Source organism: Nematolebias whitei, chromosome 17 (assembly GCF_014905685.2).
Source record: "Nematolebias whitei isolate Nwh7 chromosome 17, NemWhi1, whole genome shotgun sequence".
Classification (NCBI taxonomy): Eukaryota; Metazoa; Chordata; class Actinopteri; order Cyprinodontiformes; family Rivulidae; genus Nematolebias; species Nematolebias whitei.
Window position 1 is genome coordinate 22,050,393 of NC_056514.1, and position 18,468 is coordinate 22,068,860.

The 18,468-nt window shown below is 39.5% G+C and overlaps 1 protein-coding gene across 1 annotated transcript in view; it reads right to left on the reverse strand.

Annotated features, from left to right (window-relative positions):
• Positions 1 to 15,253, reverse strand: part of LOC119424170 (angiotensin-converting enzyme-like) — a 59,963-nt gene extending 44,710 nt beyond the window's left edge. The window contains exons 1-12 of the mRNA XM_037691638.1: positions 15,029 to 15,253; positions 14,077 to 14,247; positions 13,911 to 13,998; positions 13,542 to 13,685; positions 13,233 to 13,424; positions 12,887 to 12,984; positions 12,399 to 12,568; positions 12,110 to 12,333; positions 11,872 to 12,016; positions 11,685 to 11,783; positions 10,401 to 10,523; positions 10,121 to 10,326 (exon numbers count right to left, since the gene is read on the reverse strand). Of these exons, the coding sequence (XP_037547566.1) occupies positions 10,121 to 10,326; positions 10,401 to 10,523; positions 11,685 to 11,783; positions 11,872 to 12,016; positions 12,110 to 12,333; positions 12,399 to 12,568; positions 12,887 to 12,984; positions 13,233 to 13,424; positions 13,542 to 13,685; positions 13,911 to 13,998; positions 14,077 to 14,247; positions 15,029 to 15,253 (1,885 nt within the window). The remainder of the gene's footprint in view (positions 1 to 10,120; positions 10,327 to 10,400; positions 10,524 to 11,684; positions 11,784 to 11,871; positions 12,017 to 12,109; positions 12,334 to 12,398; positions 12,569 to 12,886; positions 12,985 to 13,232; positions 13,425 to 13,541; positions 13,686 to 13,910; positions 13,999 to 14,076; positions 14,248 to 15,028) is intronic.
• Positions 15,254 to 18,468: the final 3,215 nt, after the last annotated feature.

The window sequence follows — 18,468 nt, forward strand, 5'->3', positions numbered from 1 at the left end:
TGTTGTTATTTTCATAATTTGCCAAATTAATGTAAATGTTTGATGTTAAATTTGATTCTGTAAATAAATGACCGCATTCATTTTGATGGGTCAAATTTAAATGACGTCTCACGTTTGCATTTCCTTAAACTCAATGCACGTTTTATTCAGTCCAGAAAAATGAGGAATCCGCGTTAAATGATGAATACATCCCAGCATCTGTTCATCTACATTCATTACTCAAAACCGCAATCATGGGTAAGACTGCCGACCTGACTGCTGTCCAGAAGGCCATCATTGACACCCTCAAGCAAGAGGGTAAGACACAGAAAGAAATTGCTGAATGAATAAGCTGTTCCCAGAGTGCTGTATCAAGGCACCTCAGTGGGAAGTCTGTGGGAAGGGAAAAGTGTGGCAGAAAACGCTGCACGACGAGAAGAGGTGACCGGACCCTGAGGAGGATTGTGGAGAAGGGCCCATTCCAGACCTTGGGGGACCTGCGGAAGCAGTGGACTGAGTCTGGAGTAGAAACATCCAGAGCCACCGTGCACAGGCGTGTGCAGGAAATGGGCTACAGGTGCCGCATTCCCCAGGTCAAGCCACTTTTGAACCAGAAACAGCGGCAGAAGCGCCTGACCTGGGCTACAGAGAAGCAGCACCGGACTGTTGCTCAGTGGTCCAAAGTACTTTTTTCGTATGAAAGCAAATTTTGCATGTCATTCGAAAATCAAGGTGCAAGAGTCTGGAGGAAGACTGGGGAGAAGGAAATGCCAAAATGCCAGAAGTCCAGTGTGAAGCACCCACAGTCAGTGATGGTCTGGGGTGCCATGTCATCTGCTGGTGTTGGTCCACTGTGTTTTATCAAGGGCAGGTCAATGCAGCTAGCTATCAGGAGATTTTGGAGCACTTCATGCTTCCATCTGCTGAAAAGCTTTATGGAGATGAAGATTTCATTTGTCAGCACGACCTGGCACCTGCTCACAGTGCCAAAACCACTGGTAAATGGTTTACTGACTATGGTATTACTGTGCTCAATTGGCCTGCCAACTCTCCTGACCTGAACCCCATAGAGAACCTGTGGGATATTGTGAAGAGAAAGTTGAGAGATGCAAGACCCAACACTCTGGATGAGCTTAAGGCCGCTATCGAAGCATCCTGGGCTCCATAACACCTCAGCAGTGCCACAGGCTGATTGCCTCCATGCAACGCCGCATTGAAACAGTCATTCATGTAAAAGGATTCCCGACCAAGTATTGAGTGCAAAACTGAACATGATTATTTGAAGGTTGGTGTTTTTTGTATTAAAAACACTTGTCTTTCATTGGTGGGATGAAATATGCTAATTTATCATTACATTATGGAAAATAATGACCTTTATCACAATATGCTAATTTTTTTAGAAGGACCTGTAGCTGCTACACAGCAAAATCTGTAGTGTTGTTTTTCCAGCATTAATAATTTTGAGTTGATGGTGTTGATTTGGGAGTTGTTTTAACACTTGTGGTGATCAAAAAGCTCTGTGAGCAGTGTCAATCAAGCAAATTAAATATTAACACCTGTAACTGAGTTAGATTCACTCCATGTGGAGTTGATAAATGTTTAAGTTGTGATTGATTTTATTATTGTGCTACTTCCTATGGTGCTGGGAAGTTGCTTATTTAAAAAAAAGAAGAAAAAAAAAAAGAAAAAATGTTATTTTAATTTTTTTAATTTAACTTGCTCACTGTTGCTGATCATCACATTTGAACTTATGATGTAACTAAAGAGTGTGTTGTGTGTGTTAACTTTCTGTAGCCTTGCAGGTGACTACAAAAATTTTCAGATTTGGTGACTTGTATGTTAGGCTAGTAAACACAGAATGCAGTTTTAATATTTTGTAAAACAAAACAATGAATGTTAACACATTAGTGAAAGGAAATAACACAATTTTAGTGTTAAAAATAAGTTTAATAAAATAACACAATGCATGTTAAAAAATAAACACATACAAAAGGGGGAGTGGTGGTGCAGAGACTAGAGAGGGTGAGCCTGTGATCAAAGAGTCTCCAGCCAACCCAGGCTCAACTCCCAGACCAGCAACATCAAAATGTGGGTGGGAAAGGTGCAAACACTAAATCAGAAAGGATGGACTGTGTCAGGGCCTCAGCCCAGACTTCAAGGCATCTTTGTTTCTATCTATGTCGGTTCACTGATAACATGTCATGTCTTATTACACTGACTGATAAACAAAATGCTACTACAGAACAACTGGAACATAAAGTTAGCGAGGCCAGACTGAGATGGTCTGTAGATGTTCAGAGAAGGAACAGAGGCTATCTTGTTAGATGGATGTTAGACATGCATTCCATTCTTCAACCAACAGTTCCTGTAAGTCAGTCACTGTGGTTAAGTTGGTCAATCTGGAACAAACAGCATTCCCAACTTCATCCTACAGGTGTTTACTGAGGTGGGGGTCAGAATTGCAGGCAAGCCATTCCGTTCTCTCCACTCCTAAATTCTCGAGATAGTATCTGACAAACCCCACTCTGTGAAGACAAGTGTTGGCATCTTGAAGGAGAGAGTTCCAGCCCAGATGAGAAACATTTTATTTTTCACAAGTGAAATCCATGTTAAACTCTACAAGCTTTTAACTACTAACAAAAGCTTGCATGCCATCTTCACTGTAAAGGTTGATGATCAATAGACAGGAGGTTGTGTTGCTTGATACTCTTACTGTAACACAACAAACTGGTTTCTTTAGTTTGAAGGATTCACGCCAAACTACAGTGTGAAATATATACATGTTCATTTTGGTAAGTCTGCTTACCAAGCTGGATATTTCAAAGAAAAATTATATCATTTTGTAAAGTAAGTTCGTTTTAAGATGACTTAAATATTTTTTTGGAAGTTGAATGTATCAGTGCATGCAGTGAATGCAGTGCCTGCAGGGCATAGGCGTCGCAACCATTATATGTGAAAGGGACAAGTCCCCTCCACATTAAAAAAACATTCATTTGGGCCCCTCCACTTTTACTATAAAACATTAGTTCAGGTGGCGCAGTTTCTCTTTCTTCGTGAACGAATCCATTCCACTTGATTAATAGGAGAATACTCAAACCATTAAAACTCCACTCCAGGTTTTCCTGGTTACCTCCAACTTTCCACCGTCCCTTCCTGCCTCTTGCCTCGGCAGAAAACGCGCACAGGTGGAGGTACTTGTGTTACTCGCTCGCCAGTTTAGCAAGCTTAGTGCGGACAGTTGTTGACCAGGGGGTTGATCATAAACATATATTCATGTTAGGAGGATGTTTGAGAGGAGCGCTACGTCTGTAGCATCTTAGCTCAGCAGTAAGGGTGACGCTGTCAGACGCTGCAGGTGTAAGAGACGCTGTGTGTTCAGGTGCATTAAAGTTGAAATGGCTTTAAAACCCCACACCTTATTGTCCTCAAGCTTCATGAGAAACATCATTTAGATGAGTAGTGTTGAACACAAGTAAAAAAGTCCAGTGGTGATGTTTTTTATTCCTCTATAAAGACAAATGCCGATCTGATGCTCTGTATTAAAGTTAAAATGTCTTTAAACCCACAGATGAATTTACACAAACTTGGTGAGAAACCTAAAAAAGTTAAATCTGGTCCTCTGGACATTCAAAAAAAACAAAACAAAGCAAATAAACAAAAAAATGTAGAAACGTTTCGTCTCTCATCCGAGAGACTTCCTCAGTCTGAGGTGCTGTATTCAGCTCAGTCTCTTAAATAGCACCTTCTCAGAGTGGATCAACCAGTTTGCTGCTGACAACCAAAACCAGCTGATCACATGCTCAAGAAGGACCATCAGCCTAACAATGGATCATTAGCACACTGATGGCTGTTTACTGTTCACAGAGGGCTGAGTGATACTAGAAATCACAGCATTGTAAGAGGTATGTTGAGAAACATGATTTAAATGTGTGGAATTAAAGAAAATCTAGGTGAAATGCTGCTTTTTTGTTCAATAGTGAACAACTTTTTTTTACGTGCGCACACACGTGCACGCGTACGCACACCTACACACATTCATTGTGTCCCCCCCACATTACGGATGCTTCCGACGCCCTTGCTGCAGGGATAACATATTGAAATGCAGATGCACAAGAACTATTTGGAAACAAAGAGAGCCTTTAACGCTATGATTTATTATTCAACTATGGCTATTCGATTTTTCATTTATTTTAGAAACAAACACTGACCCTGAGGCTGCAAGTTTGAGACCAGGTTGTGTCATGAACAACGTAAAACTATTGCCAAATATTTTATTTGAATTAATTCATTGCAGGGAACCTGCAGAAAAATAAAGCCTGAAATAAGAGAAAAACATTACTATCTACTCTAGCAGTAAAAACATGTATGTATGTATGTAACATGTAGTGCTAGTTGTTAGGATAATTTAATATTAACCCTTTCACTGATTAAATAAATAAGCTACACAGGAAGGAGTAGATATCTTTCCTAACTCCATGTTTAATCTTGCAAGATGGAACAGAGTTGAAATACAAGCAGGCAAGATGTTTACATGTCGCTTCGTCTCCAAGTCTGCTCACAGAGAGAATAAAACGTATCTTTTTATAATATTATCAGAGGCGCTGCCTTCCTGCGGGCCTTGAGTTTATCAGGTGAAAGCTCCATGCTTCTGCAGAACACTGTCCAGACAAAACAATGCTCAACACACACACATGGTTCATATACATTTGACATTAATAAGTGAAAAACATCTGTGACCTTTCACATCTTCATCAACTTCCCCATTTACAGTTTTAATTTTTATCACTTATCAATAACCCTCTCTTGCAAGCTAGGATGCTTTATGCATGTGGCGGAAAACCCTCCCAGGGCAAACAGTCCAATCAGGTGAAAAAGCACCTCACCCCCCTATGACAATGTCCTTAAAGGCGCATCCAGCATCCTCCTAGGTGTCATCAGCTCAAAAGAAATACAAACCGGATTCCAAAAAAGTTGGAACAATAAACAAACTGTGAATAAAACTGAATGCAATGATGTGGAGATGGCAAATGTCAATATTTTATTCGTAATATAACATTGATGACAGATCAAAAGTTTAATCTGAGTAAATGTAGCATTTTAAAGGAAAAACATGTTGATTCAAAATTTCACAGTGTCGACAAATCCCAAAAAAGTTGGGACAAGTACCAATAAGTGGCTGGAAAAAGAAAATTGAGCATATAACGAACAGCTGGAAGACCAATTAACACTAATTAGGTCAAATGACAACATGACTGGGTATAAAAAGAGCTTCTCAGAGTGTTAGTGTCTCTCAGAAGCCAAGATGGTAAGAGGATCACCAACTCCACCATTGTTGCGCAGAAAGATAGTGCAGCAATACCAGAATGGTGTTACCCAGCATAAAATAGCAAAGACTTTTAAGTTATCATCATCAACCGTGCATAACATCATCAAAAGATTCAGAGAATCTGGAACAATGGCTGTGCGTAAGGGTCAAGGCCGTAAAACTCTACTGGATGCTCGTGATCTCCGGGCCCTTAAACGTCACTGCACCTCAAACAGGAATGCCTCTGTCAAGGAAATAACAGAATGGGCTCAGGAATACTTCCAGAAAGCATTGTCAGTGAACACAATCCACCGTGCCATCCGCCGTTGCCAGCTGAAACTCTACAGTGCAAAGAGGAAGCCATTTCTAAGCAAGCTCCACAAGCTCAGACGTTTGCACTGGGCCAGGGGTCATTTAAAATGGAGTGTGGCAAAATGGAAGACTGTTCTGTGGTCAGATGAGTCACGATTTGAAGTTCTTTATGGAACACTGGGACGCCTTGTCATCCGGACCAGAGAGGACAAGGATAGCCCAAGTTGTTATCAACGCTCCGTTCAGAAGCCTGCATCACTGATGGTATGGGGTTGCATGAGCGCTTGTGGCATGGGCATCGTGCATGTCTGGAAAGGCACCATTAATGCAGAGAACTATGTTCAGGTTCTAGAACAACATATGCTCCCATCTAGACGTCATCTCTTTCAGGGAAGACCCTGCATTTTTCAACACGATAATGCCAGACCACATTCTGCAGCAATCACAACATCATGGCTACATAGGAGAAGGATCCGGGTACTGAAATGTCCAGCCTGCAGTCCAGATCTTTCACCTACAGAGAACATTTGGCACATCATAAAGAGGAAGGTGCGACAAAGAAGGCCCAAGACGATTGAACAGTTAGAGGCCTGTATTAGACCTGAATGGGAGAGCATTCCTATTTCTAAACTTGAGAAACTGGTCTCCTCTGTCCCCAGACGTCTGTTGAGTGTTGGAAGAAGAAGGGGGGATGCCACACAGTGGTAAAAATGGACTTGTCCCAACTTTTTTGGGATTTGTTGACGCCATGAAATTTGGAAACAACAGATTTTTCCCTTAAAATGATACATTCTCTCAGTTTAAACGTTTGATCTGTGATTTGTGTTCTATTCTGAATAAAATATTAGATGTTGGCACCTCCACAATTTGTTTAGTGTCCCAACTTTTTTGGAATCCGGTTTGTAAAAAAAACAAACAAAAACAAAAGTCCTCCTCAGACAGAACCCACTCTCTATTTCTCTCTGAGTTCTTCTGAGTAAAAACCATAAAATCAACAAAAATAAGGCAGAATGGCATTATTCACCTTCATTCGACAACATTTCAGTTATTCCCTCTTTATGAGGCTAGAAAACAGTAGCATTTATTTTTAATGGCAAAGCATATTAGAGGCTCCATCTTTCTCCTGAGCCCTTTATTGATGTCAACAGATTTTGCAAGACCATCTCCTTCACAACCAGTCACACCCCTTGTCCATCCTGTTATGGTATGATGTTTATGACATTTAGATTGTAAATGCCTCGCAGGTTTGGATTTCTGTTGGGCTGATATTTGTAGAGACAACTTCCTGTTTTCAGTCCAACCAGTCCATGTTTTGACCAAGTCCAGTCCACAAGGTTAATTTTAATGTCTAAAAATGTCTCTGGCAAAAGAACACATAAGAAAAAATAATGACAAATATACCGATCTCTTAGGTAATTTCACACTTATTTTAATTCATTATTTATTCAAACTATTATCTTTTGTTAAGTTCTGTCTGAGAATGCATTAGTAGTGGTAAATATCCTTTTAACCTCTTACTGCAATTTAATCTTTGAACCTCTAGAAGTCCATTTAACTTACACAAATTAACTTATTTATTATAAAATTCCAGCTAATTTTCTGCTCTCTTGTGGCTTCTCTCTGACCATTTGAGCTTCTGTCATCTTTTTCTATTCTCCACTCAAGTTTAACTTTTTAGGCATTTCTGTTATCAGCATTTTATTCTTAAAAAACATTCAAACATCCTTAATCCTCTTTTTTTTCTTTATTTATTTGTCATCTTTCGTCTTCCATAATCCTCTAATGTATCTCTTTATTTATTGTGTGCAATTTCAACAAATCATATCTCAAAATGTTCAGCTCATTAAGGAAAAGATGCTATGAATTCTTGGTACTTGCAACTTCAGCTTTCTAGGAATAGTTTAATCTTTTTCTGTGATTTTGTTTCTCAAAAGAAACGAATTTAGCTCATTCACATTCTCCACATCTCTAGATCTGTTTGTAACATTTAAGCCTTTTTTCCACAGCTCCTCTTCTGCATGACTTGATTCGTTTCAGTACGGTTTTGAGCCCTTTTCCGCTATCATTTTTTCATGGAACCGGCACCTTTTTTGGTCCCTTCTTCTCAAGGGTACCAAGTGAGCCGAGCCGGCACCAAAACATGACGTTAGAACACTGTTGGTCACTGATTGGTCAGGGGGCGGAGTCAATAGAGGGGTTTGAGAGTTTTTCAAAACATTCGACCCGCCATTTGCAATTACCGGTGTTCGAACTCGAGAAGCGATTCGACCCATTTTTCAGATTTTAAAAACAATAATGACAACATTGTGGTCTAATGCTGAAGTGCAGGTGTTTTTTGTGCTTGGTGGCCGATGACAAAATTCATAGCAAGCTAGCTGGAACTCTGAGTTAAATACAGCACCTCAGACTGAGGAAGTCTTTCGGATGAAAGACGAAACATTTCTACTTTTTTTTTTTTGTTGTTGTTTTTCTTTGGTTTGTTTTTTTGAATGTCCAGAGGACCAGATTGAACTTTTTTAGGTATATTTGACAGTTTTGCCTATCAGAGTAAGTTGTCCTCGTTGTTCATCCAATTGTTGCTATATCACAGGAAGCTCATTTTTCAACTCATTGACATGTCGCTTGATGGTGGCAATATTAACAGCATTAACCGAAGAAACACCCAAACTGAGCAGAGAGCCGATGTCTGAGGCACCAGTGAGGAGTCCAATTATAAAATGCTTCTCTGTTCAGTTGTTTGTGCAGAAGCGTGTTGGCTTTGGAGCGTCTCTTCAAAGCGTGTGTGTTTTCTCAAAAGTTTTCTTAGAAGTGAAACTTACTGTCTGTGTGGAACAAAGATGAAGGTCCACCTCATGGAAGAGGTGGTTCTAACTCTTGGCTTGTTTTTTTTATAAATCTAAACATCTTGTTTCTGCCTTAAAAGTTTTCTTTTTTAAAGAGAAAATGAGACAAATGTATTATCTTAAAGAAAGATTACTTAAAACACACATTTTCATGAATAAACATTCAGGTATTACATATTTAGGATTAAACTTAAAACATGCAATGTTTTACCAAAGGTAAACAGAACAGAGCTTCATGATTTACAAATTCTCCAGGAGCAATTTGAGAGAAGTTGGCCTATCCAAGGTCAAACAGGAGAGCCAGTTTCAGATAAGCAACAATTGTTTTGGGACATGCTGACTCTACTGATTTCCCTTCTGCCTTGTTTTTGCTAGTACACTCAATGGTGAATCCAAACAGCTAGCTTCATGGTCATTCCGCCGGTCCATAGCCTTCTCCAAGGCCAATTCCTTCATGCCAGCAAGTTCTAAGAGCCGCAAGTGGCCTGCGATTCTCAGGAATCACATCCAGCTTATGGTTTAGCTTTCAAAGCATCCGAGTCTGAGTGCTCGAAGCATAGTGCAATCTTTCATAAGGCAGGCAGCCTCACCATTACCAAAACTGTTGCCAATGTCTTCCTAATTTGTCGCTATCCCAGGTACCTGACGATTCCAAAAAGCAGAAACCCTGTTATCATAAATCTAATTATGTACTTATCTTTAACATCCTCAACAGACAATAGAGAGGGACATCATCTTCCATACACCCCAGGAATCCATGATATACCCAGCTGCATGTGTCCCTTCAGGGCATGAGGGTTCTTCTTCACCTTGTCTTCTAATCAAGAAAATTTTATCAATTGCATTGAGAGACCAGCTGACCAGATCCATAACAATTTGATTCTGAAGACGTGTAAAGAAAGGCTCTGAGAGATCACAGGACAAGAGCAAAAGCAGCAGGGTGGCAGGAGAGGAGGGAAAAGTGTCCGTCTTCGTCGAAAGCAAGTCAGAAAAAAAGATCCATGATCATGATCCATCAAGAGCATATGTGAACATGATTAAATTTAAGAAACTAGTTTTGTGATAATATGAATTTCAAATGTTTCTGTATAAACCTTTAGAGTGAAATGCTTGGCAATCAGAAATCTGTTTTTATTCAACTTTTCTATTTCTGCTGAGGGCAGTGCAGCACTCTGAATGTCACCAAGTCCTTCAGTGGTGTGTTTGGTGGACAGATCCTGGAAACAGTGGTATCAGTGTTCAGTCCAAATTCTAGGGCATGCTTCAACATCTCCAAGTTAGAGGAGAATGGGAATTTTGAGTTTGCAATGTAAGAAAACTGCTCGTTGGAAGTTTTGATACATGCATGTTGGATTGAAGTGCAAATTACGTTATAGCAAGCACACAATAAATAATGAGTCTGATAGATTTGACAATATTTATTGATTTTTCATGTTGATGCAACATTCAAACGCTGTTTGCATGAGATGAATGATGAAGCCTTTTATGTAGTTGTTTGAAAACCATTCTCACCATAATGTCTTTATGCCCAGGAGGTTGTGAATGTGCTCCACACCACTTCAGCTGTGTTCTTCTAGACGTTGCCTTGAATCAAGCTTATTCATATTTATGAAAAAAGAGTTAAGTTAGTAAACTAAAAGTGGAGAGCCATGACTACAGCTGTGCTTTATTAAATTCTTACCAATATCTTCAGGGTAGCCTTCAGGAATTGGTGGAACCCAAGCAAATTCAGGCCATCCCAAGGTCTCATTCACATTTTGTTCCTCCAGCCACTTAGTTACAGGTTCAAAATACTTAATCAGTGAGCTGGCATTCATCTCCCTGGTGCCTATAGCATCTTGAAGCACATCAGGCCAAGGTTTGGAAGAGCCAGCCTGAAGAACTTGCCTTGGGGAGGAGATAATACTCTTAACCCATCATTCATGGTGTCTAATAAACAGAGGTTCAGTGGGTTGACTTACTTTAGAATGGTTCCTGCTTCTGCAGATTGGTAGATGTCACATGTGTGCAGGGGACCTGTGTGGTTGGCAGCCTGACACAGTTTCTCATGAAACTGGAATTGCAGAATGAAGCTGACAAAATAGCTGCATTGCAGAGGACAACATTTTGTTATATTGACTGCTTTTATTTTAGCCAGGAGAAACCAGCTCAAGTAACTTAAACATTGCATTGGCCTCTGCAACAGGCTTCCTCCCATTGCAGTGACTTTAATTGCACTCATAGTGCAATTGGGAAAAGTGAAACACTCAGACTTGCCTCCACCGTCAGTTATCCCATTCTGAGCCCATGAGTAAGTACTTCCCCACGCCCCACCCCCATCCACCCACCTACTGCTCAGACTCCTTTGATGAGTAGTGGTTTTCTGCAGACAAAAAGTGGGTGTTTCTGGAGAATAGGCATTTGTAGAGGACAAACACTGATTGGCTAGCTGTATTTGCTGGCTCTTTAGGTAAGTTACGTCAGCTTTTTTTTAAAAAACTGATGGTTTCTAAGAAACTGCGTTACATCTGCTGTCAAACACAAGAAGATTATTTTGTGTTCTTGGGTTGTAGGCTGCACCTGACACAGGTTGGCTTGAGTGTGGTCTGGGTACAATGAAATATGAAGCATCTGAAGCAAAACCTGCTCCCATTTGTCAAAAAGTCTGGTCTCAATTAATTAAGATCATGAGTCCTCTAACAAGATAATGGCCAGAAACAAAAGCTAAAACCAAAATTTGCTCTTTAGAAGTGTTCTTCTATGAGATCTGATCTATGAAAGGCGCTGAAACATGGAGAAGGATTGACCCTTAAAATCTGAGACAGCCGGCATTGTTGAACCTGAGACGCTGATAATGTCGAACCGGTTAACACCATAGACATAATATGCCTGTAGTTAACACAATCTGCCAATAACGCCTTGTTTTGAAACGTAATATGCCTGTGATTACAAACGTCTTTTTTTTCGTTCTGCCTTTCTTTTGTCCAATAAGAATTGGCCCTCCAGATACACCCTTTTTTTAATTGTCCAATCAAATGTGGCCCTCCAGATATGCCTTCCGAATTTGTCTGCAGAGATACCTACTTGCCTTTGATGGCTGCCCTCTGCTCCACAAAGAGGGCTGTTGTAGCTCACTTTGCATTTGAAAGGGCACCCAGTGCAAAACAACTGCCTATTCCTCTAGAGAGCATGCTTTCTAAGGAAACCCCCCCAAAATGGAAAGGCTGAAAGAAGAAAAATAATAAAAATTGGGAGAGAAACAGTACCTGATGTATGGATAATTGCCAGGGATATGATATTTTGCACCAGGATCAAAATGCTCCTCTGTACGTTTGATGGGTGGACAAATTCCTTGGTATTTTGTTCTATTTAAAACATTACAATGTAATTTTAAGAACATAAGTGTCAGCCCTGTACCTATTTAAAGTATGTAATGTTTATATATCGTCCTACCTGAGGTGCCACCAATCAGAGTTGTAATTGTCTGGAGTGGTGATTCCACTGAACACACTCCATCTCCAGAGGTCAATGAGGTAGCCAAAAGGAAGAAAAGCTATTGTCTCCAGAGCCATCTTCAATAAGTAGTTAAAATCAGTTTCTAGAAAAAGAAATAGTTTATTGAAATGGCAACATTCCAACATTTTGCCAGTTCATAATATTCATTGATCTGAGAGGCATTTGGAAATATTACCAGTATCGGATGCTGCAGACTCCAGCAGGTTGATTTTGTGTAGATGGTTTGGTGTGGAAACTGAAAGAGCCATAAGGTCACCAATAGCTTCATGGAAACCAGGGTTGGCTCCGTCACGGAAGCCCACATGTTGGTCCTTGTATTGTAGGAAATACTGGATGTCTCCCATTAGACGATGAACAGTGATGAGCTGTTCCATCGTCACTTTTGTGCACTGCAAAACCCTGAAAAACATCAAATATTAACACACAACCATTTCAGTCATAGCTAGGAGATAAATGTGATTTACCTGAAATCTTTGCGGTTCCCAAAATCCCAAGCAGATGCTTGACACACAACTTCTCGGTCCTTAGGCTTAACAAAGATAGATTTTTCCCAGAACTCTCTTGGCACCTCCTCAAAACCCAAAGATGTGAAGAACTTTTCAGCTACACGGAACATGCGCGTGGCATTGTAGCCCTGAGAATCAGATTCAGAACAAGCTTTATTATCATTGCATCTAAATACAGAGAGATTATATTCCGTACAGTTGTCCGAAAGATGGGTGGAGAGCATGTGGCTGCAGCTCCTACAAGAGCAGCCCCTTATTCTTTAGATGGAAAAGGGGAAAGACCATGAGTATAGGATAGTGATATTAAAAAAAAAACATCTATTCACACTTTGTCCTTGTCAGGACATGATTTAAGACATAAAAAAGACCATTTGACAAAGTCAGATCATCTAACACACCCCACCCAACACCACTTCAGTAGCATGAACAAGTCTTGTCACACTCACTTGTTTGACCATTTCATTTGTCACATCCAGGTTGGGTTTTTTAGGAAATGGTATCATCATATCATAAATGTTATTCCAATTCTGGGCCCACATATTTCCTGAGTGAGAGGATGGAAACATAATTGTATGGTCATTTGGACTTACCATGCAGGACTCTAATAGAAATGCTTGCATGCATTATTCAATAAGTTGTATCATGCATCTGTTCTCCCATTGTTCTTCAGCTGTTTATGAAGTGTGTTTGCAAATACCTTATAATCCTTTTGTTTGAAATGGAAATGTTTGTAGTGCCTCAAATTCAAGTTAAACTTCTTTAAAAGTTTTAGAAAATAAGCATACATCTTACCCAACAGATGGGCAGGGATTGGTCCTTTTAGATTGATATACTTGGGGCCATAGAAATTGTAGAGATGGCGACGCACAAAGGCGTGCAGGTTCAGGTAGAGTGGCTTGATGGTCTTGAAGAGTTTCTCTATATCCTGCTCAAAAGTTTCACTTTCAAACCAAGAGCGCCAAACTGCTCCAGTGTCTTCATATCCTAGAGAGAAATGTTTTCCATTCAGTTGTCTCCATCGTTATTTTGCAATTTTTATCTGAAACATTAAAACATTGACTGCAATAATTCAGCATGAAATTGTCAGGTGGTCTTTCTTACCATCAGCTTGTGCAGCTTTGTTGATGAGCTCCACATATCTTGGGTAATACTGTTTCAAAGGCACACCTGCTGCATTGTGCCAGCCTTCCCAAGCAAACAGCAACTGCTTGTAGCTTCTGTTTTTAGCCATGACTTCTGTGAGATCTGCAAGAATATAAATCTCTCAATCAATGTTGAACACACAAAACTTATGGAATAAACATCAGGTAAAAAGTTTAAAAGAAAAATGAGCTACACAATAAATAAGGTAAACTGTAAAAAGAGGCAAAGTTGAAATGTAATTTTTGGAAGTCAACCATAAAAACTCATCTGATTGTGTGACTGTTTACTTTAGGACTCTGGGGCACTTATTTAAAGACGAATACTCACCAGGATTCAGGCTCCAGCTGATGTTTGGCTCAGGGTGTACCTTAGCTGTGGCAAAAATACCTTCCATGATGCTGAGGATGGTGTTGAACTAAAGGACAAACATTTGATGTTTTAAGAGATCAGCAAAGTGTCACTATGACAAACATGTGATTACAGACAATCAAACCTCTTCTCTTTCAGCCTGTGGGAGGTTGGCAGTACCCAGCACCTTGATTCCACTCATCAGCCTTTTATCTTTAGGGTTTGGAAGAGAGTCCAGAAATTTTTCAGTAAAGATCTCCTTGGCCTTGACTCCCCAGGCTTGAATAAAGGCTTGTCCTTTAAGTTCTGCTTTGACCTAAGACAAGGAGACAGCAGTTTGAATATGACTGACTTTGTATTTTGCTTTGTGTGTTGTCTGTTGTTCTGTCTGTACAGCACTTTGGTTGGCCTTGTAGCTGTTTTAAGTGCTCTATAAATAAAATGATATGGTATTGTATGGTATGGTACGTTCCATTTTTTCCCTCATTCATGAACAAGACCCCAAGATACTTGAACTCCTCCACACCTTCATGCTTGCTCAAGATGAGAGTTCAGTGATGGAGTTCAATTCAAAGCAGTCTGCTCCTTAGATAAATAATGTTAACTTATATTGTATATATGAATGTTTCTGTTCAGTGCCCTGAGATGACTTCTGTTGTGACTTGACGCTATATAAATAAACTGAATTCAATTGAATATCGCCATCTAAGATATTGCATCAGTCAGTGACATTTTCCATTGCTCATTTGTTCAAGTGTTGCAGCAACATGCAACTCATTGAGCAACAGTGAAAGAAAAGTGGGCCTTTAAATGAACTGACGAGAGTATTTATGAGGTTTTATAAATCTGCCAGATACTCCTAAAATGTAGAGGGAGATTTGGCAAAATCAGGCATGATTTATGAACTCTTGACTATAGACAGATACTCTAAGTTTGGCTCCTTTAACAGTCCATTATGACATTATTATTTATTAGTCAGCATCCAGGTAGAAATGTTGCCTTTTCTTACAGCTGTCAAAGCTCGAGAACTGCTCTTGAATGTATCTGTGGTGACAAATGTGATAGGCAGAGAGGGAATGATGAGATTTAGTTCCTACCTGAAGCTTGGAGTTGTATTTTGTTATGTTAGTGTCGTAGTTCCAGATGGCGGACGCGGTGTAGAACAACACCTCCTCAGCAGTGCTGTTGTAGTCGCTGAGGAACCTGAGTGCATCAGAGGTGCTGTTTGTGTAGTTTCCTGGCTGCCAGCTCTCTGGCAGATCTTCACTCAGCACCAAGACAGGCAGTAGAAGGAGCAGCAGGGACCTGACCAAGCTGTCCATGGTTAGCTGCAACTTCAGGCAGAGTGGAAAGAAGAACTAAGGTACTACTGCAGTGCCTTAAACAATTCTCCAAAGGAATGTTTCTCCTTCTGTGCGTCTCCTTCTGTGCGTCTCCTTCTGTGCGTCTCCTCTGGCCTGTCTGCTGGTGAAGCACGCAGAAACCAACCAGTGCATCTTTATAAAGGCCCCTTTAACCCAACCCACACACAAGAGGCATATCTGAACTACATCTTCATGACTGCATACCCAGTGGAGTGAAGACTCCTCAATAAGCAGCACAGCAGTGAAGGATCTGGGAGGGACTTTGCATATTTCACTCCATTCCATTTTTCAGCATGGGGGGGGGGGGGGGGGTTAAATACAGCAGGAATGAAAGTAAGAGATAGAACAGAAAAGAAAAACTGGAATGACGGTGAGGTTACCTATAATCCAGCATAGATTTATATGTGTCTAAATATTCTATATTCAGGCAGTGCATCTTGTCTGCAGTCTTCACATTTAATACAGATCACAAACTATCATTGGGAACTTGCATAAGGGGCATCAACAATACAAGTTAGAGTACAACTGTAAAAGCAAGGAGATAATATTTCTATAGATATTTTTGGGAAAAGATGTGAACATTATTATAGAGGCCTATTTCCAACACTTGGATGAAATAAATAAATAAAAAAATCCAGGTCATAAATATAATCCTCAGCATTTGGCTCAGATTCCAGCTATCAAGAGGCACACCTGATCTAGTCAGAAGGAGAATTTTACAATTTGTTGATTTGATTTATTCTATTTAATGAATCTTTGATTTTGAGGATTTTCCTGTTAAAAATGTTCTTGCTTATTCTCAGGTTCAGTTATTCTCCTGTTTTTTTTTTTTAATACACTTTAAAATTGAACATTGATACATTGCGCTCATATCCTGAGTGCACATGCTCAATCCTTCTTTCTTGTTCAATTCCCCCTTCAGATGATGTGTCCAGAACTGCATGCTGGTGCTGCTGAAAGTGCATGAGCACCAGAGCATACTTCCTGTTTATCACTTGTTAGAAAGCCCACATAGTTTATGTGTACTGATAGATGTCTTGTTTACTGAGCTAAATTATGTTTAGTTATAGCTTGTTTCTTTCTAGGTCTCATAATTATTTTGCTCTTAAATTTATGAATTGAATTGAAATGCACCAAAGCTGTTCGGACGCTTGTGAATGCACTGCTCTGTGTGTAAAAATGCCATGCTGAGTGTATGAGATTTTTTTCTTTTGACAGACAGAACTTTGCGTTTAAGCATTTGCCTACACATTCTGGGTTTATTGCTGTGTATTTCTAGAAGAAACACGGCAAATAAATGAACCCTAAACTGGACATCTGTATCTGTGTTCTTTAATGGGAGTACAACTTCATACCCGCCACTCTAAACCTGTTAATTTCCTGGAGAACATCAAACCTCTCCTTTTTATCACTGTTGTCTTCAGCTGCTAATGAGGTCGGCAACACAGGGCTTAATTTTGGCTTCTTTGCACTGCTCCTAATCAGCCCCAACTCTGCACAGCCCGCCATGGAAAAAACCCTTTTGCACCAATACTTTAGCTAGTATTTTTAGCCTTTTATATTGTATGTGGAAAACTTGTCAGTGCCTGTGTAATTAATTTTAATTCATTTATGTATGTGTGACTGATCTGGTGTGGGAGGGAAGGGGCGGGAGGTGTATTTTTTTGTCGTTTTGTTTTTTGTCTTTTATATGTTCAAAATGAAAAATTTATAAAAAATAAAAAAAAGACTGATTTAAAAAAAAAAAAACAATATACGGTTCATGGGCAATAAAGAGGCATCCTTCAGTTAAAGAGTGTTTTAAGAGACAGCTGAGCTTCTTGTTCTCAGGGCAGCAGTGGTGGAGAAAGTACTCAAACACTGTACTTAAGTAAAAGTACAAATAAACAGACAAATGTACTCTAGTAAAAGTAGAAGTACCACATTAACATTTTTACTTAAGTAAAAGTAAATAAGTACTTGCTTTTAAAATACTTAATGTATTAAAAGTAAAAGTACTTGCTGAATGCATTACCGAATGCAATAGTCTACATATCTTTAAGTCTGCCTACCGTATGTATATTTTCTGTAATACATTAGTGTTGAGCCATTTTAATGAACAATGCTGCAGATAATACATGTTTTTGTGTTTACTCTGTGACACAGTTCACACTTGGACTTGTGATTCTGTGCATCAGAGTTTCAGGGATGAGTTAAATGCCATTAAGCAAAATAAGAGGAATGAATATACCTTTGAAAGTTTTTATTTAACACAAAGCAAAACCAATGTGTCATTTTAACTGCAGTGAACACGTTTAAGTAAAAGTTGTCTGCCTGAAAAAAAAAGGAGCATTAGACACAACAAAGGAATATCGAATCATTTCAACTCCAGTTTGTCATCATCTCTAGTTAAAATACTGTCTAGTCAACCTTGTAATGGGTCAATATTGAACAATATTTTAACTTCCTGACACCATTTTTAAAACTTGGACCCGAGTGTCAAGACATTTGGAGACATCTCTTGTCTCCTAACCTCCCATGAACTGACACTTTTAATATTGCAAGAATTTCTTGTTCAAGTTCAGAAGTTGGTTTTCAAAGATTTTGAGTCCAGTCTGGCTCTTTTGGGAGAGATAATCTGTCTTGTTGTACTGAGCAGTCTTTCAATAAGGCCATGGGTGGAGCATATCTTCTGGGTGACTCTTTCGGTGGAATACATTGAGTGTAGTGGTGCTGTGGGTGCACCCAGCTCAGTGACATATATACTAGTATATATGTAATTGGCCCAGCTCTTTTTGAAGGCGGGCCTAACGTTACCCGTCCACTTTGCAGTGATTCAATGGACCAGCTCCCCTCTCACCATTAGTTACTTTCAAAGTAATAAACAAATCAAAAAGCCGCAACATGAATGTAACTTGTAATGCAATGCGTTATAGATATGTAGTGTAGTAGAAAGTACAGATACTTGATGTAAAATGTAGTGGAGTAAAATTATAAAGTACCCACATTTAACTCTACTTAAGTACAGATACATGAAAAATTTACTCAAGTACAGTAACAAAGTATTTGTACTTTGTTACATCCCACCACTGCAGGGTAGAGGTGAAAAATCATAACAAAACTTAAGCACAATAAAAGATTCATAACCTTTGACCAAAATGTCCGAGAAATACCAGTCTGCTTTGTCTAAATTT